General features: G+C 44.8%; 1 protein-coding gene across 1 annotated transcript in view; it reads right to left on the bottom strand.

Annotated features, from left to right (window-relative positions):
- The window catches only part of GABBR2 (gamma-aminobutyric acid type B receptor subunit 2), a 399,384-nt gene that overhangs the window by 147,415 nt on the left and 225,129 nt on the right, over window positions 1-26,840 (bottom strand). The window contains exons 6-7 of the mRNA XM_037851102.1: window positions 25,172-25,372; window positions 3,010-3,246 (exon numbers count right to left, since the gene is read on the bottom strand). Coding sequence (XP_037707030.1) covers window positions 3,010-3,246; window positions 25,172-25,372 — 438 coding nt within the window. The remainder of the gene's footprint in view (window positions 1-3,009; window positions 3,247-25,171; window positions 25,373-26,840) is intronic.

Raw genomic sequence — 26,840 nt, 5'->3', positions numbered from 1 at the left:
CAAATGGAGCCAGGTGGGCCCTTAATCCAATATGACTGGGGACCCTACAAGGTGGAGGAGATGCAGACAGACAGATGCCAGGACGAGGCCATGTGACGATGGCAGAAGCCCGGGGTTGCTGGCGACCACCGGACGTGATGGAGAGGCAAGAAGGGGTTCTCCCCTCCAGACTCTGGCCTCAAGCCTCTAGGATTTATTGTGAGACAACACTCTTCTGTTGTTTGAAGCCACCCCATTGGGGTGCTTTGTTACCACAATGCCAGGAAACTAAGACGGATAGCCAGAAATCACTCTATTAAATAAGAAACAGTTAAGGGTGAAAAGAAATGGCTTGGCCGCAGGCTGTCCACGAGACGCCAGGCAAGTCCCACCCTTTGCTGAGTCTCAGTCCCTGACCTTGCGGAGAAAGAACCAGAGAGGCTGGGGGTCCCTGCTCTGCAGAGCCTTTCTGAGGGAGGGGTCCCGGGGCTGCTGGGGTGGCTGGAGAAGGGGCGGTGAGAGGCTCTACAGGCTCCTACTGGGTCCAACCCAAACAGCCCTTCTTTAATCTGTGCTGTATACAGGGCACCCTGTGAGATTTTCTGAGGATTTTTTAAAAAAAGTATTTTTAAACCACCAGTCTGAGGCAAGCTGTTCAAGTTTCAGCCTGAACTTAGTCTCTAAAAATGGCCCTTGCAGATAACTGCCACGAGCCCTCCCTTCTGCTCTGTGGGAGCAGAATCCCAGGGTGTCAGTCCAGCTGGGGTCTGCTCAGTGCTTCTGGAAATCTACAGTCGACCCTCATTGTTCCTGGATTCGTGAATCTGCTTACACCTAAAACGTATCTGAAACCCCAAAATCAATACGTGTGGTGCTTTCATGATCATTTGGCGAAAAATTTGAGTCGCCCGACGCACAGGCTCCCAGCCGGGGTGGGACGAGGTGACGGGCCCCTTCTCCTTTCGGCCCTCACGCTGTGCACAAGCAGCCTTTTGTGGTCCATCTAGTGTCATGTTTTTCATATTTTTGTGCTCTTTGTTGATGACTGCACTGTTCGGAACGGCTCCAGAGCGATGTGCTGCTGTGCCGTCTAGCTTCTGTCCCTACGTGCAAGGAACTGCGACGTGCCTTACGGGAAAACACGTGCGTCAGAGCAGCTTCGTCCAGGCAGGGGCTTCAGCGCTGCTGGCCATGAGCTCCATTCAATGAATCAACACTGGGTGGTAAATACGGTGTCTTTAAACAGAAACACACACCGAACAACTTATGTATTGATTGGTTGATGGAAGGGTTCTGACCACAGGCTCTCAGGCATCTACCCTGTATTTCCCTAGCATTTGCTAATTCAGTATTTTGCTGAGTCTTCATAGAACAGATCTAAGATATTGCAACTAGATTGTAATTCTTCTTAGCAAACCTCCGGGGCTCCCCACCGCCTGGGCAGCAGCTCTCAAACCCTAGTGTCCGTGGACTCACCTGAAGAGCTTGGGAAAATACAGGTGGAGGGGCCCATCCCCGGGGATTTGGATTCACCAAGTCTGGGGTGGGGCTCGAGCATCTGTACTTCTGACAAGCTTCCAGTGATGCAGTGACTGCTGGTTCGGGGACCACACTTTGAGAACCCCTGGCCCCCTGAGGACCTCAAGGCCAGTCTCCTTAGCTTGTCCCTCCAGAATGTGGCCCCCATTTACCCTCCCAGCCTCATCATCCACCTTTCCAAGGTTCCAGCCAAATCAGTTGCTCCCCCACCCCTTATCACCCCCACACAGGCATTTCTGCCATCGTGGCCTGGGCTCCCCATGCTCCCCCTGGCCAGGCTGCCAGCCCCCTCTCGGCATGTCTGCCTCCCTCCCACCATTCAAGGCGCAGATCAAACGCCAGCTCTTCCAATGAACGCTTTCACCTCTTGCTGCTGTTCTCTGTGCCCGGGGCCTCTGGACCACAAGTCCGGGGCAGCGAACCTGTCTTATGCCCCTTAGCATCCTCACTGCTGTCCACAAGGGTGCCAGCCCACCAGATCGACAACACAAGCCTCAGTACATGGGTGGACACATATGCACATTTTAAGAAAGTGCCAGGCAGCTCATGGCCTCCATGGCCCTTGACATCCCCAAGGCAGCCTGACTATAAATGACCCCAAAATAGAACCCAGGATGCCCCTTCGGCACTTCTTTCGACGCATTCCCAAAGTTGCTGAGAGCAGAGCTGGTGACAAATAGATAATCATAAAAAACAGACACAACAGCTACCACTCAAGCCCATTACTAAAAGGCAGCATGACGCAATGTCACGTGCGAGACCCAGGTTCAAATTCCACCTCTGGCTCCGATCAGCCACGGGACTTGAACCCTCTGAGCCTCAGCTCCTCGCCTTTAGTGGGGATAATAACAGCACCAACCTCCCACAGAGGGCCGGGGGATGCAAGGAGGTCATTACCAACAATAACAACAGCTGCATTTATTGAGCGCTTACTGTGTACCTCACATTGGGTCTAATCCACATATAAAGTGCTTAAGTACCATGTCTAGCACATCATAACCATTTGGGAAATATCAGCTATTATTGTTGCTGCTAATTTCTCCAACTTCCCTGCAAGACAGACACCAATACCCCCATTTCCCAGATGAGAAAGTGGAGGCTGAGGTGAGTGGCTAGCTCAACAATATCAGCCATCTTTAAGTTGTCATGGCTCATCGTTGCAACCACCCTGCATGGCCGGCATTATTCCCACTTTGCAAATGTAAGAGCTATGGCTCAAAGGAGGCCCAGGATTTGGGCCCTGAGCTCCTGCTCATCCCTGCCTGTACCCCACCTGGGGAATCCCACCGCCGTGCCCTTTCTTATCCAGGAGCCCTGAGAAGCATTTTCCCAGTGTTCCAGAGACCATGTACGTACCCAGCCCTTGCTGCCACCTCCCATGGCGCACCAAGAGACAAGGCCGCCCATGGCAAGGCATGTCACTCAGACCCCCCTGCCTGGAAGGTCTCTGGGGCGCCCCAAGGAAAACGGGCCTGGAGGCCGGGGACTGACCGTGACCCCAAAGAAGTTGGTCTCATTCATGGCGTGGAGGATGGTTCTGCCCAGCGTGTGGTCCGAGTAGTTGAAGTCCTGGATGCGCTGGTGCCGGCTGCCCGTGTGCAGCGTCTCCATGACCCTGTGCAGCGTCTTGGCGATCACCCAGATGCCGTCGTAGGCGTACCCGTGGAACTTGCTGGGCCCCACGCCCGACCGCTTGCTGTTGTACTCCCTCTCGTACTGCTGCGGGGTCTGCAAGAAAGAGGGGCCGGGGCCGGGGGGGACACTGGGTCATGGAGCTGACCCGCCTCGGGCCACGTGACCGGGAGGCGGCAGGGCTGAGGGCTGCACCCCGGCCGTCTGCAAGGCTAGGGCGAGGGGGTGCGCACCTCACCCGGGGCTGCTAGCTGCAAGCCAGGGACCTGGAACGCACAAGGAAGCCCACATACCATGTGTCTAAATATTGAAGCTATAGATAAAGCTAACAAGCTGTTCAATCAAATATTTTCTCTCCTCCCACCATGATAAATGATCTGGAAGCCAGGTTTGAATTCTCGGGCTCCTTAGAGCTTCAGGCAGTCCTGCAGCCCGGCTGAGCCCTCCTCGCCCCCCTGGTCTCCCCAGAGGCACAGCCCACCTCCAGGGGCCAACCCAGGGAAGGGGCTCCCCAGGTCCTGGAAGCGGTTTCAGACTTTGGGGCTAGAAATTCAGGGCATGGTCTAGAGGTGGGGGAAGGTACAGGCTCCAGGGGTGCCTCAAGGGATCCCAGGTGAGACCCCCCCAAGGTGGGGGGTCCGGCAGGCCCAGCTGCCTGTTAAGGGTGGTTCTGACCCCACCACCTGTGCCCCTCACTTTTCCCTTCCATCTAGAACACAGCAGGGTTCGTAAAAAGCTTGGCCTAAAAAAAGATTTGTTCTCACCTTGAGCTGAATTTCATAAAGGAATTTTGTTGGTGATATGAACATTCTGGGTGTGGCTACAAAGCAATGCAACTGCCTTTTTCCTCCAGCCCTGGGAGCTTAGACATCCAAAGGGAAACTGTTACCCCCATCCCATCCACCTACTTTTTCTCACATCACTTGTGAACCCTTCCAGAAGTGTCATCAGCCCACGGCTTAGTCTTTGGAAAAACCCTCCTTGAGGATAAACCACACAGAGAAACCATCAACTCGCTGTCATTTTATACTGAGAGGGTCACACGCCTCCACCACCATTTCCAGCCTGAGGCACAGAGAGGTTAAGGGACTGCAACAAGATCACACAGCGTGTGAGTGTGTGTGTGTGAGTGCATGTGTGTGTGTGTGAGTGGTGTGTCTCACCAGCCTGGCCTCCCAGTCCACCTTTGGCTTCAGAGGGCATAACTGACTTTTGGAAACCATGGCAAGCTCCCTGGGAGCGGGTCTAGTGCCCACGGGGGGGTGGCGAGGCCAGGTCCCCAAAGGCCGGGTGGTCCGGGGAGCAGGCTCGCGAGATCAGGAAGCCCCTGGGTCGTGGCCTTGGCAGGGTGGGGTCGCTTCCATGCGGGCCTGGGGAACACCAAGCCCCTCCAGCCACAGAGACTATGGACAACGGACTCCCCTGTCCAAATGGGAATGGGGTCCCAGAAACGACTCCACCTCCTTGTTGGTTTTGGGGTCCTATTGGAAGCTCCCATTCTGTCCCTGTTTGTTTCCTCTGAAATGCATCACGTCCAGCCACCACCATTCTGCTCATCATTCAAAATACATGGCAGCAGTTCTCCTGAAAGTCAGTGTTGGGGTTCAATCATGCCCCCCACAAAAGGCATGAGGCCCCGGCTGCCAACAGGACCTGGGGGATGCTATTCGTTCAGGCGAGCGCAGGCAGCAGGCAGAAGGAGGGGGCCCTAACCAACCTGGCTGGTGTCCTTACAGAGGAAATCTGGACACAGCCGCGGAGCAGATGGAGGGGGGAGAGCCCCGTGAGGGAGGCAGAGGCTGAGGCCGTCACAGCAGGGGCTGTTGCCACCGCCAGACCCTTCAGCGTCAGGGGGGCGCCGGACTTCAGCCTCCAGTGCTGTGGGATGGTAAGTTTTGCTGTTTATGCCAGCTAGTCTGTGGTTACCTTGTTAGGGAGGTTCCAGGAAACAGAGACCCTGGAGGACAGGAAGGGGTCCATCTGGACCGGCTGTCTCTTCCTTAAACCTTTTGGGTTCTTCAGCTGCAGCATTTGCTCGTCCCCCTCATCCCCCTGGGCACCTGCACTGGGAGTGGTTTCTTCTGCTGGAAGTCTCCTCCCCTGGCTCTTCGAGTAAAATTATCAGATTCAAATTCCAACACCTGTCACTTCTCAGGGATGGCTTCCTCGAGGTCCTCTCTAGAAACCTCTCACCCCAGGCATTCTCCATGCACTGGTTTTATCATCTCTATTGTACTCATCACATCCTGCAGTATTCCCAGTTAGGATTTCCGTGTTTATTTTCTGGCCTGTGATTCCACCCCTCCCTTCCTGCCCAACTAGAATTAAGCTCCACGAGGCCAGGGATGCGATATTTTTATCACTGGGGGCTCCTTAGAACTCAGAACAATGGCCACACAGGCTCGTTCTGGGCCTCGGTTTCCTCCTATGTAAGTGAGGAGGTTGGACCAGGTGATCTAGAAGTTCTACCAGTAGGAGCCTGAAACGGGGTGAGGATGCAGGACTTGGAAGGGGCAGCCTGTGCTCTGGCTGCAGCATTGTGAGTTGCTAACTGTGTGCCCTGGGCAGGGCTCAGCTGCTCTAGGTCTCAGCGTCCTCCACTCGCTGGGTGGTCAGGAGGGGCCAGTGGGATGACATGTGCAAAGCACCCGGCCCAGTGTTGGACTGGCTGACTCTGCCCAAATGCCAGCCGTTGTTACCAAGACGGAAGGCCCGGGAGACAAGCGTTGCTGGCTGCCAGCCTGGGATGTCCTGGAGATCCCGAGGCCGGGCCAGGCCAGGCCAGTGCTGACTGAAGCCCCCAGGTGTGGACGCCCTTCCTTCACTTCCCTAACTTAATCCCCAATTACTGGGCATCTAGGTTGTTTCTAATTTTTGTCAATAATAAGACTGCCACAGACATCCTAGTAACTCAACTTTTTAAATCCATGCTGATAGTTATTTTCCCAGAATAAACGCTCTGAGATGTAAATGTTGAGGCAAAGAGTATTAAAAAACTAGAATACTATTCTCACATATAGAGGGCCAAAATACTCTCCCCAAATGTAAAAAGTTACATCCCAGTGGGCCCAGGGGTACCCGTTTCCCTGCATCCGAAAGGTATTTAAAAATTTTAAATCACTGCCAGTTTGTTAAGCTAAAAAAAAAGTTTATCATCCTTTCATTTTAATTTGCATTTCTCCGATTAATGATTAGGGTAGGCTCCTTTCAAATACTGATTGGCAATTTTCATTTCTTAGGTGAGTTTACTCTTTATTCCACAGTGCTATGGTGGTATTCGCATTTTTAAAAGCTGTGTTTTAATGCATCCTTGTCATTTTTTTCATCCTTTAGTATTTGGCCATACTTTCTGTGCTTTTTATTTCTATTTTTTTCTTTGATTTTTGAATGTGATTTGGATCTATTTCTGGTTGTTAATTCAGTTACTGGCTATTTGAAAAGTTTTTAAAAATGACTCTAATGTGCATTTCTCTAATTCACTGCTTTAAGTATAAAAGGAGCGAGTTACCTCTGGCTTCTCTGGAGCTTTTGGATTTTGCTCCTTTGAGCTCTGTCTGAGGCACGCAGAGGCACCGGGGGCTGGTGGGGTCTGCTTTTGAGTCCTGTTTGTTCAAGTCAATGTTTACACTCAGATGACATTTCCAACCTCCTCCCCATTCAGATCAGGCCACGGGGGCATCCTCTAAGGTTGATTCTTTTAAAGTGCGGGGAGGCTCCAGACTTGGGGCAAACCTTCCCAGTGTGATCTTACCAGAAGGTAACGGAGCGGGAGTTTCTAGCTTCCTTGGTCATAGTTTTTGTTTTGTTTTGTATGCTTTGGGGGTCATCGGGGTCCAAGATCATACTGTTTATTTGATTTGACCTTGGGCCCCACGAAGACCCTCCATATGTTTTCACAGGGGCCACTTGTCAGCCTGTGTGGTTTTCTATCTCATAAAACTGTTCTTTTTCCCATGATGGGCGAGAGGCCAATGTGGGGAAAGAGCACTGGAATTACGGCTGCGTTGGTCATCTCTGCAGACCCTGGTGTGGGAAGCCCCTCCAGCTGCCTGCCCAGGCCATTCGTCACTGTTGCCAGGTGCAGCCAGCATCTACCTGGGCAAAACATTGACAGCAGGAAGAAACACTCTCCCAATTGTCTGGGAAAAAATATTAGTCCTTCTTAGAGGAGGCCTACAATTATTCAGGGTGGAAGAATTTCTTTCATTATTAACACTGACACTGAAAGCCAACTAATTACTCATCCTCTGAGGTCAAGTTTATCATGAAGTGCTAAGTTCCTAAGAAGCGCTTTATATAGACAGTCCCCAGTTACCGACAGGTTGGGCTCCAGCAGATTTCTGAAGGGCAGTTGTTGGAACTTGGAACATATTTTCCCACAGATACCATGTTATAAATAGTGGTTAGGCTCCCAGGCTAGCCCACACAAGCTTGCTCCCAGGCTAGCCCACACAAGCTTGCCAGCCCACAAGGTGACTAAACTTTCTGGGTCTGTTGCTCCAACAGGACCAAGCTAAATCCTGCTTTCTGGGAGAGGGGAGTCTCATGGACAAAGAGAGGAATAAAGGGGAAACATATCTCCTCTTCCACAGCTCTGCCCACCACAGGGGCCAAACTGGCAGTTTCTCTCTAACATGCCCTGTGGGATGTGGGAGATACGGTCTCATCTGGAAGGCACATTGGATATTTAGTCTAAGTTTCCTCTAGTCTGTAGATCATTGTGTCAGAATCACCTGGGAGCTTTTTAAAAATGCAGATGCCAAGGCCCTACCTGGAAATTTTGTTTTAATCTGTGGATTAACTTAGGCATCTGTAAAAAATCTTCTCAGATAATTTCAAGCATTCACAGGTTGAGGATGTTAACAACTGGTTAAGTCCTCCTGTGATCTGATTGTTGGATCTTCTCATTATCAATTGTCAGGTATTTGTTGAGCCTCTTCTTAGCCTCCTCCGCTGTTGGGGAGCTCACCACCTCTTAAGGCAGAGCCTTCCACTGTGAAATGCCCTGATGTCATGAGACTGTTATTCCCGAGGCAGAGTTTACATCTCTCTCCCTGTAACTTGTACTCAGCTGGCTACGTCTTCCTGCAAAGCCACAAGGAATGTGTCTGCTCCCTCTTCTCCGTGACAGCCCCACAGAGAGCCGAATTCAGCAACACGCCGCACCTTGGCCACTATTGTGTTCTCCCCATCTTTTAAGCCCAATAGTCTTGGCTCAGACTTCCACTCTGATTATGGAGAAAAATCTTGCATCAAACCAATGCTCCCATTAACAACAATTAGAAAGCAGAATGAAATATAAGAACAGCTGCCTGAGGCATCAGAGAGCAGCCAGTAGGCAGGACTCGAGGACCCAAGAGCCTGAGGAGGAGAGAAAGGCTTTGAGGTGAGCCCGACATTCTTTGCCGGTTTCCTCTTGAGGCATTTGATGACTTGTAAGTGGTGCAAGGCAAACAACAGGACCAGGAGGCAGCAGCTCAGAGCTTTCAGAAGTCCCTCCAGAGTGGGGAGACAGAAGTTGGAATTCAGCGCTGCCAACAGAGAAAGACTTGAGAACCAAGACCCCAGAAGAAAGGAAACAACAGAAAAAGTGAGCCTGATGTTCAGAGTGGAACCCTGGTCCAGTAAACACCCTAAGATTTCAGTGGAGAACATGGAAGGGCCAAATACTAGGAATAAGGTCAAACCAAAATAGACCGGCCTTACAAAGACTAAAACCAAGCTTGGAGTCTTCTCATCCCTTGATTGGATTAAGGTTGTTTGCTCTTATTCTAATTTCCAGCTTGAAGAGAAATAAATCTTCTTTGGAGAAAGATAACACCATCTGGAGCCTCTACAATTTTTCATATAATCAAATTTACCAGGTACATCACTAGACAGTACTGAAAATAAACAAACAAACAAAAACAGAAAGAAAGAAAAAAGAAAAAACCGGCAATAGAAGCAGACCCACAGATTATCCAAATCTTGATGTTATTAGATAGAAAACTTTAAATAGCATTGTTTATATGTTCAAGAAAATAAATTTTAAAAATGCAGAATATCACCAGAGAATAAAATTTAAATTTTAAAAATAAAAAACCACAAGAACTGAAATGAAGAACTCAATATAAGCAGCATATTAGATACAGAAGAAGGTAGGTTAGTGAAATGGAACACAGATTGGTAGTATAAATTAAGACTGAAGCAAAGAAGGAAAAAACTAAAGAAAATAAGAAATAAGTATAAGATATATATGGATTATGTTGAAAAGGCATAATATAGGTATACTTAGTGTCCTAGAAGGATAGGAAAGAGACAATGGGCAGAAGCAATTTTGAAAGGGATATTGTCCTAGAAATTTACCCAAACAAACATCAATCCACAGGTTCATAAAGTTCTATGAACTCCAATCAGGAAAAAAACAAAGAAAAACTCACCACGGCGCAGCACAGTAAAACCTCTGAAGGCCAAAGAAAACAGAAAATTCTAAAAGCAGCCAGAGGAAAAAAGATACATTACTTTCAAAAGAGCAGCAATACGTCTGAGAGCTGACTAGTAAGAAAAGCAGAAACTAGAAAACAGTGAAATGACATCAAGAACTGAAAGAAAGCGATAGATGACCTAGAATTCTATGCCCAGTTAATAAACCCCTGAAAATTGAATATGAAATAAAGAAAATTTCAGACAAACAGAAACTGAGAAAATTTGTCTCTGGCAGCTCCACAGTAAAAGAAGGACCAAGGAGAAAGAATTCTTCATGCAGAAAGAAAACGATCATAAACAGAAACACAGAAATGCAGGAAGGAATGAGGGTAACGGAAAGTGTAAATATGTGAACAGATGCAAATGAAAAATGACATCAGGGCCAAGAACATCCAAGAAAATTTTAAAGAAGGACAAAGATGAAGAACTTACATTACTGGGTGTCAGGTCGCATTAGAAAGCTTCAGTAATTAAGACAGTGTGGGGTAGGCAAAAAACAGTCGAAAAGAATAGAAACTCCAGAAACAGATCCACACTATACATAGCCATTTTATTCATGACAAAGGTGACAATGTGGCACATGGGGAAAGTATGCATAACAGATTTTTCAATAAATGGTCCTGAATCAGCTGGCTAACCACATGGAAAAAAAATGAATCTTGATACTGTCCCAGATCACATACAAAACCAACTGGATTCTACATGTACATATGAAAGGCAAACAGAACTTTGTGAAGACAAGAAAATATCTTCATGACTTGAGGATGGGCAAAGATTTCTCAAACAGGATACATATACTAATTCTAAGGGAAAAGACTGAAAAATTGGACTACACTAAAATTAAGAATTTCCATTCATCAAAGCACATCACAAAGAGAGTAAAAAGGCAAGCCACAGAATGGGAGAATATATAAGTAATTCATAAAGACAAAGATTCATATGCAGATTATAAAAAAGAATTTCTACAAATCAATAAGGAAAGGATAGAGAATCCAATATGAAAATGGGCAAAAGATTTGAATAGGCAATTTCCAAAGAGGATATCAAAATTGCCAATGAAGATATGAAAAGATGTTCAACTTCATTAGCCATCAGGGAAATGCAAATTGAAACTAAAATGAGATACCACCACACACCCACCAGATTGGCTAAAATTAAAAAGCTGACAATACCAAATGTTGGTGAGCATGAGAACCAACTTGGACTCTCAATCACTGCTGGTGGGTGTGTAAATGGATGGAACCACTTTAGAAACCTTTTTGGCAATATCTACTAAAGCTGAACATATGCACACCCTATGACTCAGAAATTCCATCCCTGAGAATATCCCCAATAGTAATGTGCACATATTACATCAAATACCTTGAAATAAACCAAAGAATCTACACAGAATCTTACAAAACATTTCAGAGATAAATTAAAGTAGACTTACATAAATGTACACAAAATTCATCGGTTGGAAGACTCAAAATTATGAAGCTATCAGATCTCCCTAAATCCATCTACAGATTCAGTGAAATCCCATGACAAACCACAGAAAGTTTGTGTGTGTGTGTAAATTGACAACCTGATTAAAAAACATATACAGAAATTCAAACAGACAATAATATCTAAGACCATCTTTGAAGAAGAAGAAATAAGATGGAGGATATATGTTGCCAATCATCAAGACTTACTACAAAGCTAGGATAATTAAGGCAGGGAAGTTTTGGTGCAAGAACACACAAATAAACCAAGGGAAGAGAAAAGAATGCTTAGAAACAGAACCAAATATGTACAGGCATTTGGTTTATGACAAAGATGATATGGCAGCACAATATGGGAAAAAGTGGAGTTTTCTATAAATTATGCTGTGTCAATTAGAGATCCATATAAACAAGAAAAGAAATATTGGTCCTTATCTCACATCACACAAAAATCAATTCTGGGGGAAAGGAGCTAAGATGGCAGCATAGAGAGGAGTGGAAGACTGTTAGTCCCCCCCTGGAACAATTCATAAATGACCAAAAAACTAGCAAATAACCTGGAATAACTGTGGGGAGACAGACATGGCTGTCCACTCATCATCCACCAGCCTGAATTGGAAGGAATGCCCGAGATCGCAACATAAAATCTGTAAGTAAAACTGCGGACCCGCGCTGAGAGCCGAGAGCCGAGAGCCCCTCCCTCACGGAAGCCTCGCAGTGCTAGAGAGCAGCACTCTCTCAGCCCAGCTCCTACTGGGGTTTTAATATTAACTGCTCAATACAGACAGCGAATCCCCAACAAGCAGACAGAGGCTTTTGGTGACAACTGACCTTGGGAGAGTCGGGGGACATATCTATCTCAGGAGGGGGAGCCCAGAGGATTGGGTGCTATCTCTGGCTGACGGGTGAACCTGGGAGCTTTTCTGTCCCTTTCTCTCTCTGTGGAGAAAACCTCAGCCATTTTCAGTCTGCAGTGCTTTGCAGTAAAGAAAGCCTCAGACATTTTAAAATCAAAACACTTCGATCAGCAGAGTCACAGAAACAAAGAACTTATTGATATGCAGATGACCTCTCTGGAGGGGGCATAGCTTCCCAAGAGGAAAGGGAGGGGCCCAGCTCCACTGCCTGCCTTTCTGGAACCAGACCCAAAGCCTGGGGGAGAAGAGCCATGGGCCACACCCTCTTACACCAGCTGGTGACGGGCTGACAGGTGCACCTGCCAGGCAGAAAAGCACAGGTGTATCAATCCTCTAAGAAAAACCATCAGGGAAACCAGATACTGAATATTTCCTCCTTCTGGGACCTGAGCCTGTTCTCATCTGGGAAAACCTGATTGGGGTGGCCTAGGAGGTCAGATGCCTAGACAACAGAAAACTACAACCTACACTAAGAAAAACGAAGTTATGGCCCAGTCAAAGGAACAAACGTACACTTCAACTGAGATACAGGAATTTAAACAACTAATGCTAAATAAATTCAAAAAGTTTAGAGAATATTTCACAAAAGAGATAGAGGCTGTAAAGAAAACACTGGGCATACATAAGGCAGAAATCGAAAGTTCAAAAAAACAACTAGTAGAATCTATGGAAATGAAAGGCACAACACAAGAGATGAAAGACACAATGGAAACATACAACAGCAGCTCTCAAGAGGCAGAAGAAAACACTCAAGAACTGGAGAACAAAACACCTGAAAGCCTACACGCAAAGGAGCAGATGGAGAAAAGAATGAAAAAATATGAGCAATGTCTCCAGGAACTTACGGATGAAACAAAGTACAAGAATGTACGTATCATTGGTGTCCCAGAAGGAGAAGAGAAGGGAAAAGGGGCAGAGGCAATAATAGAGGAAATAATCAATGAAAATTTCCCATCTCCTATGAAAGACATAAAATTACAGATCCAAGAAGCACAGGGTACTCCAAACAGAAGAGATCTGAATAGGCCTACGCCAAGACACTTAATAATCAGATTATCAAATGTCAAGGACAAAGAGAGAATCCTGAAAGCAAGAGAAAAGCAATCCATCACATACAAAGGAAGCTTAATAAGACTATGTGCAGATCTCTCAGCAGAAACCATGGAAGCAAGAAGGAAGTGTTGTGATATATTTAAGATACTGAAAGAGAAAAACCGCCAACCAAGAATCCTATATCCAGCAAAGCTGTCCTTCAAATATGAGGGAGAGCTCAAAATATTTTCTGACAAACAGACAATGAGAGACTTTGTGCAAGACACCTGCCCTACAGGAAATACTAAACGGAGCACTACAGAGTGATAGGAGAAGACAGGAGTGCGTGGTTTGGAACACAATTTTGGGAGATGGTAGTACAGCAAGGTAAGTACACTGAGCAAAGATAACTATGAATATGGTTGAGAGAGGAAGGTTGAGAGCATGTGAGACACCAGAAGAAAGGAGGAAAGATAAAGACTGGGACTGTGTAACTTGGTGAAATCTAGAATGTTCAACAATTGTGATAAAATGTACAACTATGTTCTTTTAAGAGGGAGAACAAGCAAATGTCAACCTTGCAAGGTGTTAAAAATGGGGAGACATTGGGGGAGGGATGCAATCAACATAAACTAGAGACTGTAACTAACAGAATCATTGTATTATGCTTCCTTTAATGTAACAAAGGCGATATACCAAGGTAAATGCAGATAAGAGAGGGGGATAGGGGAGGCATGTTAGACACTTGACATTGGTGGTGTTGTCTGACTCTTTCCTCTACTTTGATTTAAGTTATTTTTCCTTTTGCTACTTCCTGGCTGTCATTTTTTTTTCCTCTTTCTTTTGCCTCTCCACCTTCTTTGACTCTCCCTCCTGCCTTGTGGAAGAAATGTAGATGCCCTTATATAGATAGTGGTGAAGGTGGTGAACACATAAATATGTGACCATACAGAGAACCATCAATTGTTTACTTAGGATGGAATGTATGGTGAGTGAACAAAACCGTCTTAAAAAAAAAAAATGGGCTGATGACGAAACCTCGAGGGCAATATACTGAGTGAAATAAGCCAGACACATAAGGACAAATATTGCAGGGTCTCACTGATAGGAACTAATTATAATATGTAAACTCATAGACATGAAATATAAGGTACCAAGATATAGGACAAGGCTTAAGAATGGGGAGTGGTTGCTTAGTACGAGCAGAATGTTCAACTAGGATGAACTTAAATGTTTGGAAATGAACAGAGGTGTTGGTAGCACATTGTGAGAATAACTAACAGCGCCGAATGGTGTGTGAATGAGGAGGAAAGGGGAAGCTCAGAGTCATATATGTCACCAGAAGGAAAGCTGGAGGTCAAAAGATGGGAATGTGTAAAACTGAATCCTATGGTGGGCAATGTCCATGATTAACTGTATAAATATTAGAAATCTCTTCCATGAACCAGAACAAATGTATAACAATACAACTAGAAGTTAACAATAGAGGGGCATATAGGGAAGAAATATATACCTATTGTGAACTATATACTACAGTTTGTAGTATTTCAACATTCTTTCATAAGCAGTAACAAATGTACTATACCAACACTAAGAGTCAACAATTGAGGGGGGTTGGTTAGGGATAGGGGAGGATTCGAGTTTCCTTTTCTTTTTTTTTTTTTTTTTTTTCATCTTTCACTTTATTTCTTGTCTGGAGTAATGAAAAGCTTCTAAAAATTGAACAAAAATCAAAAATTAAGTGCGGTGATGGATGCACAGCTGTATGAGGGTGCCAGGGGCAACTGACTGTACACTTTGGATCTTTGGATAATTGTATGGTATCTGAACAATCCCAATAAAAATTAAAAAGGAAAAAAAAATCAATTCTGGGTTGATTGCACATCTAAACATGAAAAGTAAAACAACAAATTTCCTAAAAGAAAGAGGAATGTGTCCTCACGACCTTCACTAAAAGAAAGAACTTCTGTTCTTTACAAACACGATTTAGAGGACTTCCAGGTGGCTGAAGGCAGTGGGGGCTGTGTCGTAATCTCCCTCCCAAACCTCCTCCCCAAGCTATACGAAATAATTTCACAGCCACAACAATCCTACACAAAACCACTCTCTCAGCAGTAACTGAAGATAGAGAATATCAAAGCTGCAAAGTAACTGCAGGTGAAAAGAGAGAAACCAACAAATCCCAGCACTGAAATCCCTCATGCTTTTCCCCTACCCCTGCCCTGGTGCCAGGCTTTGTGCAGACTGGGAAAACCGTGGGAAGAAGATGGGGAGCTATTTAAGGGGGCTCGGAGTGACCACCAGCAAGGCTAATGCACCCTAAATCTGAAGACACTAAAAAAGTAACCCGGCAGATCAGAACACTGGCTACTGGAAAGCTGTTTCAAAGTACGTGTGATTTAAAGGGCAGATGTCATCTGAGGGGCCATCCTTGCAATGTAAAGAGAGGGACACTGTCCCACAGGCAGGATTTGCAAGTGAAAGAGACAGACGCAGCCTCCCAAGCACACAGCTTCTGGGGAAGAAGCAACAGGCAAAAAGAAGGAAAAAGCCCCGTTTGGCAATCAGGAGGTGAAGGGGTTAAAAAGAAAAAGTAGAAAATTTAGGGTCCTGCCAGACATAAGAAAACCACAAGTTCAGAGGGCTCCAACCACGGAAACAAACAAAGAGCTGCTAACCTGCCTGCACTGTGCTAGGCTGACAGAACGTGGCATCACTAAACGGGAATCTTGTAAAAACACCACAAAATTATTAAAAAAAAAAAAAAAAAAAGAGGGGGTGGGGAATAAAGTCCTTAGAGAACTACTGCAGAAAATCAAGAAATAATCTCATACATTATCACCTGAGGAAAATTCTTCCCTACAAACAACCATGAAGCAGTAGAATGCTATAAGACTGCACTTCAAACAGAATTAAATATACTTAAATAAGCATTTGAGGCTACTAAAAACCAAATCGAGTCAGAATTTCAACAACTGAAGAGAAATGGACAAAACACAGAGAAATTAATTAAAAACAAAGGGTTGATGGAACTTAGGAAAGAGATAGAAGAAAATATATCAGAAAAGAAGAACAAATTTTAAAGGGAGCCAAAGAGAATAGATTCAAATGAAAATTTAATAAGGGACACTGAGTAAAGGAAGGAAAACAACCAAGAAAATAAAAATGACATAAGGAAGGTATAAAAGAGTTGGAGAGAAAGCAGTAGAAATATACCTATTATAGGAGTCCCTGACACTGAGACTGGAGTTTTGAAGAAGGAAAAAGAAACAATGGAGCAGAGCTAATATTTAAAACTATAATTTAATATAATGTTCCAGAAATAGAAAAATGTTTGAATCTACACATGGAAAGGGCACACCAAGTACCTGAGAAACTTAGCCTAAAATAATAAATTCTAAGTCTTATCCTATATTGGCTATTCAAAAAGATGAAGATAAAATCCTCAAGGCCTCAAGAAAAAAAGTTTAAATAATGTACAAAGGCAGAAGAATTAGACTAGCATAAAGCTTTTCAAAACAAACATACAAAGCAAGATAAAAATGGGGCAGCATTAAAAAAAAAAACTAAAGTATGAACCAAGGGTTTGATATCTAGTCAACCTGTCCTTCAAATATTAGCACATAGAAAAACGGTTTTCAACATACAAAACTTTAGGAAATTCTGTACTCATCAGCACTTCCTGAGAAAACTATTAAAGGATGAGCTTCATCCAACCCAGTGATAACTGGGAAAAACTCCAGTGAAAGGATTGATGGTGATACATAAATATACGTTCAAAACTTAAACAAATGTGGCATAAGGTCTTGGAAGATTAATGTACATGTTATATATTGTGACAAATATAAATGATGCAACTAAAAAATTGGAGAAGGGAAAGGAAAAGAGAAAATCAGAAAAATCTCATTGTTGTATAGGCAACAGGTGGGTGTTAAAGCACACCTTTCAAGAATGATAAACTAGACAGTAGAAGGTTAAATAACAGGGGATTGAAGACTTATACAAGGTATAAATACAAAAATAATCACTAGAACAAGTATAAAAGCCTTTTAAAATAGCCTCCAAAAATTTTTTTATAGAAAAGAGCAAATAAGACACATCTCCAAGAAAGAAGTACAGCAAATATAACAAAACACACATAATTATAAAATATTATGATGGAATTGAGACCAAACATACCAAGCATAAGAATAAATGTGAATAGGCTTTACCCACCTATTAAAAGAAAGATTTTCAATTTTGCTCACAAAAGAGAGCCCGATTATATGCTGAAAAGATACCTAAAACAAAGTGATTCAGAAAGGCTAAAATAAAATATACAAAAGTGGGTCTTATGGAAAGAAAAAGAGAAAAAGAGTCGTGATCCTGCTATCAGACAAACAGAATCCAACTTTTATCCTTTCATTTTTCTTGATAAAAGTGGTTAGTACAGTGAATTTGCCTCGAATCCTTAAACTGGCAAAGCAGGTCGCATTAAAATGCCGAAAGCCACAATCTACAGTGAAAATATAACAGTTACGGACATTTATGTACCAAACAACAAAGCAACTACCTTGGTGGAGCACAAATGACAAGGAGAAGCAGGGAGACATAGAAAGAAATACATGAATAACCAGAGACTTTATTAAAGACAGATCTGGAGGACAAAAAATAAATAAGCAGATAGAAGATCTAAATCCATCAATCATAAGAGTAGGTCTTATGGATATAAATTTAGCTACATACCTTGATTCTTTTCAAGTGCCCATGGTTCAGTCACAAAAACTGACTGTATATTAGGTCATAAATAAAACACTGGTAACTTCCATAATGTAGAAATATTACAACTAGAATTATTAATAAAGACAAAACCCAGAAAGTCCCCTTCACCTGGAAATTTAAAAATATCCCATTAAACAACCCCTGGACAAAAGGAGAAATACAAACTGAAATTTCAGAATTTGGAAAAAAAAATGACAATGAAAACATTACATATCTGAACCTTATCAGATGCTTTCAAAGCAGCGACCAAAGGCACATTCACTGTACTAACCATTTTTATCAAGAAAAATGAAAGGATAAAAAACTAGGAAAAGAATAAAGTAAGCTAAAAGAAAGCACAAGGAAGGAAATAATAAAGATAAAAGCAGAAATTAAAGAGGAAGAAGATAGAAAAACAGATCTAATTAATCAAAGCACTGATTCTTTGATAAAACTAACAAAAAAAGCCAAACCACCAGGTAACTTGATAATGAAAAGAAGGAGAAAGCACAAAAATACAAAATAAGAAATGACAAGGAGTAAATACCATTGAACACAAGAAATTTTTAAAAATTACAAGAGACTATCTTTGCAGACTTCTATGCAAATAAATGTGAAAACCTTGAAGAAATGGATAATTTTCTAGGAAAATATAGATTGCTAAAAGCAATCCCATTATTGTTAGAAAGCTTAAACAGACCACCTTTCCATAGAAGAAAAGAAGTTATTAAGGAACTATCACCCTCCCCTGAAAAGCACCAGAACAAAATGGTTTCAGGGGAATTTTACCAAACCTTCAAAGGCCAGACAGCCTCAGTGTGCTATGGATTATCTTAGAGCATTGAAAAGGAAGGAGAACTTCCTAATTCCTTTCATGAAGCAAGTATAACACTGACACCTAAACCAGATAAAAACAGTACAAAGAAAGAAAAGTACAGATAGATGTCACTTATGAATATGAATTCAAAAATACTAAATCAAGTATTAGCAAACAGAATCCAACACCACATTAATAAAATGATTCACCATGACCAACTGGGATTTACTCTAATAATGCAATATTTGTTCGATACCAAGACATCCATTAATATCATATCCCATATTAACAAAACTAAGGACGAAAAATCCATATGGTCATCTTCATAGATTTTCAGAAAGCCTCTGACAAAGTCCAATACCCATTCAGGTTAAAAACAATGAAGAAATAGGAATTGAATGATACTTTCTAAATGTGGTAAAATACACACACCTTAGTTGTAAAGCCAGTAGCTTTTTTAATAGAGAAAACGAGAGGCATTTGCACAACATCAGGAAAAAGGCAAGATGTCCACTTTCTCTACAACTCTTCAACATTGTACTAGAGCCAGAACTCTCAACCAGAGGCCACGTGGTTCCCCAGGGGACTTTTGACAATGTCTGCAGGAACGCTGGTTAGAGAGGCTTCTACTGGCATCCAATGGATAAAGGTCAGGGGTGCTGCTGAATATTCTAAAATGTATGTCAGTCCAAAAGGTCAATCGTCCCACTGTTGAAAAACCTTACACTAGAGATACAGGCTAATGAAATCAGAGAAATCAGTTACAAACATAAGAATGAGTAAAGAAGTAAAACTCTCTCTATTTGCAGGTGATATGGTAGTGGGCCTGGAAAACCTGTACAATCAATGATAAAACTGCCAGACCATAAAAGACCTCAGTGAAGCAGCAGGATATAAAATTAATATACAAAAACCTCTGTATGCACAAACAATAATCAAGAGAACAAGATGTTAGAGAAAACCTGCTTCACCATAGCAAAGAAGACAATTAAACACTTAGGGATAAACTGAATAAGAAATGTGAAAACCTATACGAAAAAGTTTGGAACACTCATGAAAAGCACATTATTCATCAAGGAAACACAAAAGGCAAACAAAAGAATGAAGACACGCACAATGAGAAACCACTACACCTTGACTAGGATGCCTAAAATTAAAAAGACCGACCATGGCAAGTGCTGGCGACGATATGGAGAAACTGGAACTTTCACACACTGCCAGCAGAAGTATGAACTGGCACAACATGTTTAAAAAACTGTTTGGTGACATCTAAGCTGAATATAAGCCTATCCGAAGGCCCTGCCAATTACTTCTAGGGAAAGATCCAAGAGCAAAGTGTACATATGCTCAACGAGAGATGTGCAATAATTTCATTGTGGCACTATTAACAAGTGCCCCAAACTGTAAACAATCCAAGTGTCTGCTTACAGCAGAAGGGATAAATATATCCTTTATTTATAGAGATACAGTCATGCAGTGGAATACTATACTATAATGAAAATGAATAGATCTTGATGTAGAACAACACAAACGAATCCCACTAACATAACCTTGTGTAAAAGAAGGAAGACCTAAAAGAGTATTTATTATATGATTTCATTTATGTTACGTCAAAAACAGGCATCTGAGTGGCGACAAAAGTAAGAGGAACGGGTGCCGTTGGTGGTGGGTGCTGGTGGAACAGGGCATGAGGATGGCTCTTGCATGGCCGGTAATAAATTTTTTCTTGACCTGGATGGTGGTTATGTGTGTGTTCTCCTTAAATTTAAAATAATTATTTAAAAAAATTAAAAGCAATCCCAATTCCTTCATCTACTCCCCACTTGGCCTGATGTGGGCTTTAAACCCTTTGTCAACCTCACTGCTCCTTTCTCCTCCCCCCAAAGATACAGAATGCAGAGAACTAGAATTTATTGAGCACCTCCTACATATTTGAATTGCACCGTGCAATCAGGGACTAGGCTCCTATCTTTATGCCCCACTGTCTTAGAATGAAGTTTCTTTCTCAAGGTCATCTCATCGGCTAAGATGATTGCTGGAGCTCCAGCCATCACATCCGCATTTAACTGAAGTCCCATATAATATCAGTGGCCAGAATATAGAACCCTGCCCATACCTAGCTGCAAGGGAGGCTGGGAAATGAACATTTTCAACTGGGTGGCAACATACCCAGTTAAAAATCCAAGTTGTTATTTGGCTATGGATGTTGGTACTGACAACTGGCAGTCTGCCAGAGCCACCCAACTGGAAAGTGTGGGGGCAAGATTCAAATGCAGCCGGTGCCCTTATTACCTACAACCTCCCTAGGCCACCGAAGTCCTCCTCCCAAGCCCATGGCCACATGCCTGTCTCCCAGGGAAGGGAACACCGAGGGAAGCTTAAGGGAACAAGGGAAAACCCAGCCCATGAAGCTCAGCCTGAGTCCCTGGGGCAGTTCCTGAAGCCTCCTCCTTTCCCACAGCACCTTCCCTTTCCCCACTGTGGAGCCCAGAGCTTCCCTAATAGCTCTAAGTTCTTGGTCATTGAGCTCACATGGCAGCAAAAGTGAGCTTGGAGCAGCTTTGCATGGGTCATTTTCTGCACCAGCAGATTGGTGCTTGCTCCAGCTCAGCCATATGGAATAAACAGCAGCGGGTGGGGGCAGAAGCTTCTTGCCAGAAAACATGACAAAACTCCTCCAAAGAATAAGCCTGTGTCTTGGAGCATCGGGGCTTTCTCCCAGGTCCCTGCGGGCTCCAGGGCTCCGTGAACGTCCTCACCTGGCACCTCGGCCCCAGCTCTGCGTCTCAACAGGGGGACGGTGACAGGGTGGAGAGGCCAAGCCCTCACCGGGAAAAGTCAGGCCAGGGCTGTGGAAGCTCATAAAGGACAGACCTGGGGGATCTCTGAAAACTGCAAGGGAACACTGGAACTCACCACAGCCAACACAGTCACTCTGGGGAGTGGGAGGTGAGGGGGAACCTCGAGGGGGAGAAGGCAGCTGGACTTTCGAGAACAAGGCAGGTTCCCAGAGGCTGCCCTGGTGAGGTTCTGGAAAAGCGAACTCTGAACATGAGCAGGGTGGGCCGAGGGTCTGAGCTCTACCAGGCTTGGGAAGCTCTGATGGGAAGGGGCAGATGGATGGTCTCGAAATTCCTCCCACCGACAACTCCTGGGCATTGGCGAGTGAGCTGGGACGAGCTATGGAGGAGGGGACCTCAGAGATGGCCACTATCCCACGTCATCCTGAGGCTCCCCCTAACATGGTGACCCTTATCCCAGGGGATTCCACGGTTTAACATTACAGCCATGTCACCCAGCTGGCTGTCGCAACCAGTATTTACAGAGTCTGAGAACACAGCCGTGGAAGGGCCCCAGGAGGGATCTGACCCACAATTCTTATTTTCAGTTGAGGAAACTGAGCCCCAGGGGGAGAGTGACGTGCTAGGGTCACAGATTACTCAGGGTGACTGCCAGGAGCCAGCACCCAGAGCTCCTGATGGCCAGGCCTGCGTGCTTCCTTTGCACGCAGACCCGAGCCGCCATGGAAGGGGCTGATGCAGAGACATCCCTAAATAGGACACGTGTCTGGAGGAGCAGCATGGTAGAGCTGGGGATCAGGGTCCTGCATCCGCCCCGGCCTGCTGGGTGACCTTAGGTGTGTCCCTGCTGCCCCCCAGTCCCCCAACCTGCAATGTGGTGAGGCTGGCAACAGCCCATTTACATGCTGATGTGCTACAAGTTCCACCAATGGACCCCAAAATACAAGGATCCACCTGGCAGCCAGCAAGTGCTCTGAGGACTGTGGTTCCAAGCAATTGTGCATGGCCCAAATTCAAGTTCAAGAAGCATTTCTTGACTCTCTAGTACTTCCTGTGGGCATAGACTTTCAGAGGTGAGATGGGGAGATGTTGACTTTCAGTCAGACCGCAAACAGGGATGCTTTTTATTCCACTCTGGGCCCCACACCCTCGGGAGACAACACTCGATGAGAGCAGGAGGAGAGAACGGGTTGGGCAAGGAGAAGTGCTTGGCAAACACCCTGTGCAGGGCTTGGAACAGGGTGAAGCAAGTGAGGTGCTCACTCTGGTACCAAATTTACGGGGGAGCCAACAAACTCAGTCTTCGAGATGCAAACACATATTTTAATGCGCTATTTTAGAAAAATAAAAAAATAATTCCAAAAATTCCATGTTGAGCAAAATATCAAAATTGGAAATAAAGACAGGACCCATCAGGCTATAGGATTAGGGTGAGGTGAGTGAGGTCTGTCGTGCAAGCACAGGATTAGAAGCTGTCTTTATATCCAATTCTGATAAACTTTGTTCATCATGGATTTTTTTGGCATTACTTTTCAATGAAAAATACTGCATTAAAATATTATTTATCTTGATGACTGAGGTTTTTAGCACTCCCCACACCCACCCCCTACCCCCCTTAAATTTTGTCTCTGCTCTTGGGCTTGGACCTGAAAGTTACAACTGGAGGGACCGGATTCGTTTAGTGTGGAGAAGGATGACCCTGGGGATGCAATCACCAATCCCAAATCTCCAGAGACCTAATGGGACCACAGGGATCAGTGGGGGAGATTAAACGGGGATTCTAATAGAGCTCTTCTCTGTCTTCTATGCTACCAGAAGGATCCAGAAGCTGAAGGAGCCTGGAATAGATGATCTCTAGGACAGCCTAAGACCTCGGATTCCAAGAGGCAAAGCAACCATGGAAAGCCCCGTGTAACCTCAATCATGTCGTAACCGGGAGACAATGTAAAAATGCCCCGTCCTGCTCAGAGACCACGGGGAGAGGGGCAGGGTCCCCTGGAATTTCAGGAGCTGCCCTGAGCCGGGAGCTTGGCTCTGTCCTGACGGCCTTGCCCCATCCTGGAAGGTTGCAGGGTTCCCATGCTCAGGGATGACAGGGGCATTCTCATGGACTGCTCCCAGGGTGTCCCCGTCACGGCCACAGCTCCTCAGGGGTGAGCCGGCCTTGTCACCAGCCCCAAGTTAAAAAAAAAAAAAATCAGGGATGTGGGGAATGTTGTCATAAACGGCAAACCATGTCCTCCCCAAAACACTGCAAAAAGCGATCTTCCCACAATGCATTCCTGAGCACTGCTTGGCATCGTTGCAAGACTCCTGCTGTCCTGGGTAAAATCCTGGCTTTTTGGAGTGACATTCAAGGCCCTTCCTGTGGAATTTTCCAGGCCCCACCCCACTTGGCTTTCCCAAGCTCATGGGTAATAATTTAAGCCTTTGGGCTCCCTTAGGTTTCTTGGTTTAGTTACGATACAATCTGTTTTCATGGATTTTTTTCTTAGTTTTTGTTTTTTCCTCATATTTTATACTATTTTTAGATTAAAATAACGGGTACCCCTGGGCCCTCATATCTTTTAATAAACTGCAAGTTTTGACACCTTTAAAAATAACATTTACTGAGATAAAATGAGCTGTTTCTGCTCACAATTCATCTCCAAAAAAATTTTTTTTATGTACTCATTGATTTTGGTATGAAAATATTTCTTTCCAACATTTTCTAACCAGAGTGTATTTTTCCCCGCAATCTTTCAGATGCCAGCATGGTCTGAAGAGTTGTTTACAAAATGTATCCTAATGATTTCCCATTTTTTTTGACAAATTAATAAATTATTTGTGTTGAGTTGGCTCTGATTGAGTTTAAATAATGAATGAAAAACATATATATTTTACTTTATTATAAAGGCTATTCTTGAAACAAAATTGGGTCTGTAAGAACTCTGGATTTTCTGGGATTGAGTGGAGAATTTAACAATCCGAGCTCAGATAAGACAGAAGAGAATTCTGTGCACTGCTGGTACTGAATTTTGGCTGGTGGTTAGAATGACAGGATGCTCTACTCTTCAGCACAGATACTGGTACATGGATAGAGAACAGTGTATTTCTGAAATACTTTTACATCAGCAGATAACCTGATCCTTGGAACAGCCCTATGATATAATCAGGACAGGTCTCATGACCCCTGGCCGTAGCACGGGGGGTCCCAAGGCTCCCCGACCCCCCACCCAAGGCCTTACCCCAGTTAGAGCAGCAGTTATTCCTCTCTGAGCCTGAAAGTGCCAAGTGCCAATCTGTCATCCATCCTCCTGATAACCCTAGAGTGGGATGTTTTTACCACCATTACACAGATGAAGAAACAGAGGGTCAGAGAATTCAAGCTCAAGGTCAGACAGCTGGTGAGTGGCAAAGCTGGGGTTCGAACCAGTCTGGCTGGTCCACAGTACAGGTTTTCCAAGGCCTTCCCTCTCTGCCCGGCTGGCGTGGACACCCCCAGGCATTAGGAATGACATTTCAGGTTAGAGGAGCACGGAACGAAACCCTGGCAGAGGTCCTGCCTCCCCAGCAGAGCACCCTTCCCTTACCGGGTCCTCATAGTTCCCTAGTGGGCATGCAGTGGAGGGCGACTTATCCCCACTTTACAGGTAAGTGAGGCTCAGAGAGGTCAAGGGATTCACTCATAGCCACACAGTAAAGGGCCAGCACCAGGTCCGTGCATTTTTTGCTGATATCATCAGACAAGATGACCAACAGAGACAGGCCTGGGGACTGGACTGGGCAGGCCAAGGCACTGACCTTTCCCGAGATGGTCTTGATCTGCTTGGAGCTCAGAGGCTCGAAGTCCACGCCGATGTAGCCCTCCATGGCAGCCAGCAGGCTCCTGCGGAGGCAGCGGGACGAGTTGGCTTCTGCGTGTACCTGCTCCCACCAGGAGGGCTCGTACCAGCCCGGGATGATCCACTGGTATTTGCTCCCATACATGTTCTCCTCGTACGCCTGCAACAGACGGGTTGACCATGAAGCACCGAAGCCAAGCATGTACCAAGGCTTCGTGCCCTGCGGGAGAGGCAGAGGGAAGTCAGGCTGCCTCTGAGCAAAGGATCCGTTACTTTTCTACAGCCTGCTTGGTCTCCGCCTTGTGATCTCTCAAAGGATCCAAGGTAGCTTATGGGCAACATGTATAATAAGATAATAAACACTGAGTAAAAGTGAAAACATAAGGGCCAGGAAAAATACAAATGGTAATATGTTGTAGAGGCTAGAGGTAACACATTAGACAAGCAGACCATAGGTTCTAATACCATGTAGAATAAAGCTGTGTATTTCACCATGAACCTCCTAGCAGCCCAAGAGAAAAGGGCAATGAGATTATTTACATAACTTTCATTACCAATAAGGAGAAAACATACAAGGTCCTCAGGGGAAACAATGTTTTTCCTAGTGTTAAGCACTAAAACAAAAGGGTGTCTCATACAGAGTAGCATATGGAGGACACTGTCAAATGAGCCAGCAGGGTGTCACCAGCACCCCTATAATGAGCAGCTTCAGGATGTTCTTGCATTTATCTTTGCTGAGGCTGAAGTCACAACCTTAAAACAACTTAGGGAGAGCAACTCTGCAAGGGGCCAAGGTAATTTCATCTAAATGTGCAATTTATATAAGATGACACCTGGTAAACTGAGCATTCCTTCTGAATCTTTACCCAAAGCACAGGGTGCATAAATCCCAGATCCTAAAAAAAGAGTCCTTATGTTTGTATGCCTCACATGCATCTTATATAATCATCATTCACATTCACCCTGTAAGATGGTCAGGAAAGGGTTTACTATTCTCATTCCAGAGATGAGGAAACTGAAAACCAGAGAGGGAAAGTAACTTTTTCAAGGTCACACAGCCAGGGAGAAAAGTTCAGCCTAGAATCTAGGCCCACTGACTCCAAGGCTGCAAAGCCACGCTGCCTCCTCATCAACAAAACAAACCTCCCTGGAGTGTCCTAATGCACCTCTATTTGCCTTTAATTCTCATCACAATTATTTTAAATCCAGAAAAACAGGTGTTTGATGGCTTCAATGCATCCAGAAAATCCCACTTTGTAGGAATGTCGTGTTCCATCAAAAACTGGGTCCAGAATGAAGTTTCTAAACAGGGGTCACATCCTCACCAGTCGTCAGAATGCCCGGCAGTGACCATGAGAGCAGTGGGGGCTGCACACCCTTTCTGTGCACTGAGAGGACAGCCCGCATCGTCACATGTGACCCCCCACCCTCCTTCAGTTCGTCCTGGGAGCCACCCGCATTAGGCCAGAAACAGCTCATGTCACAGCCTCTGTGTTTCTCGGCCTAGAACAGGGACAGAGGGAGAGGCCAGGAGGACGCGGGGACGGCAGCCTGAGGGATCCCCGTGGACTCCAGAAGGTCCTGGCTGCCCCCCACTTAGGGTCCAGGACACTCAGCCAGGGTCTGCC

This window comes from Choloepus didactylus, chromosome 10 (assembly GCF_015220235.1).
Source record: "Choloepus didactylus isolate mChoDid1 chromosome 10, mChoDid1.pri, whole genome shotgun sequence".
Taxonomy (NCBI): domain Eukaryota; kingdom Metazoa; phylum Chordata; class Mammalia; order Pilosa; family Megalonychidae; genus Choloepus; species Choloepus didactylus.
The sequence above is the reverse complement of the archived record's forward strand: the minus strand, read 5'-3'. Positions and strand labels throughout refer to the sequence as shown.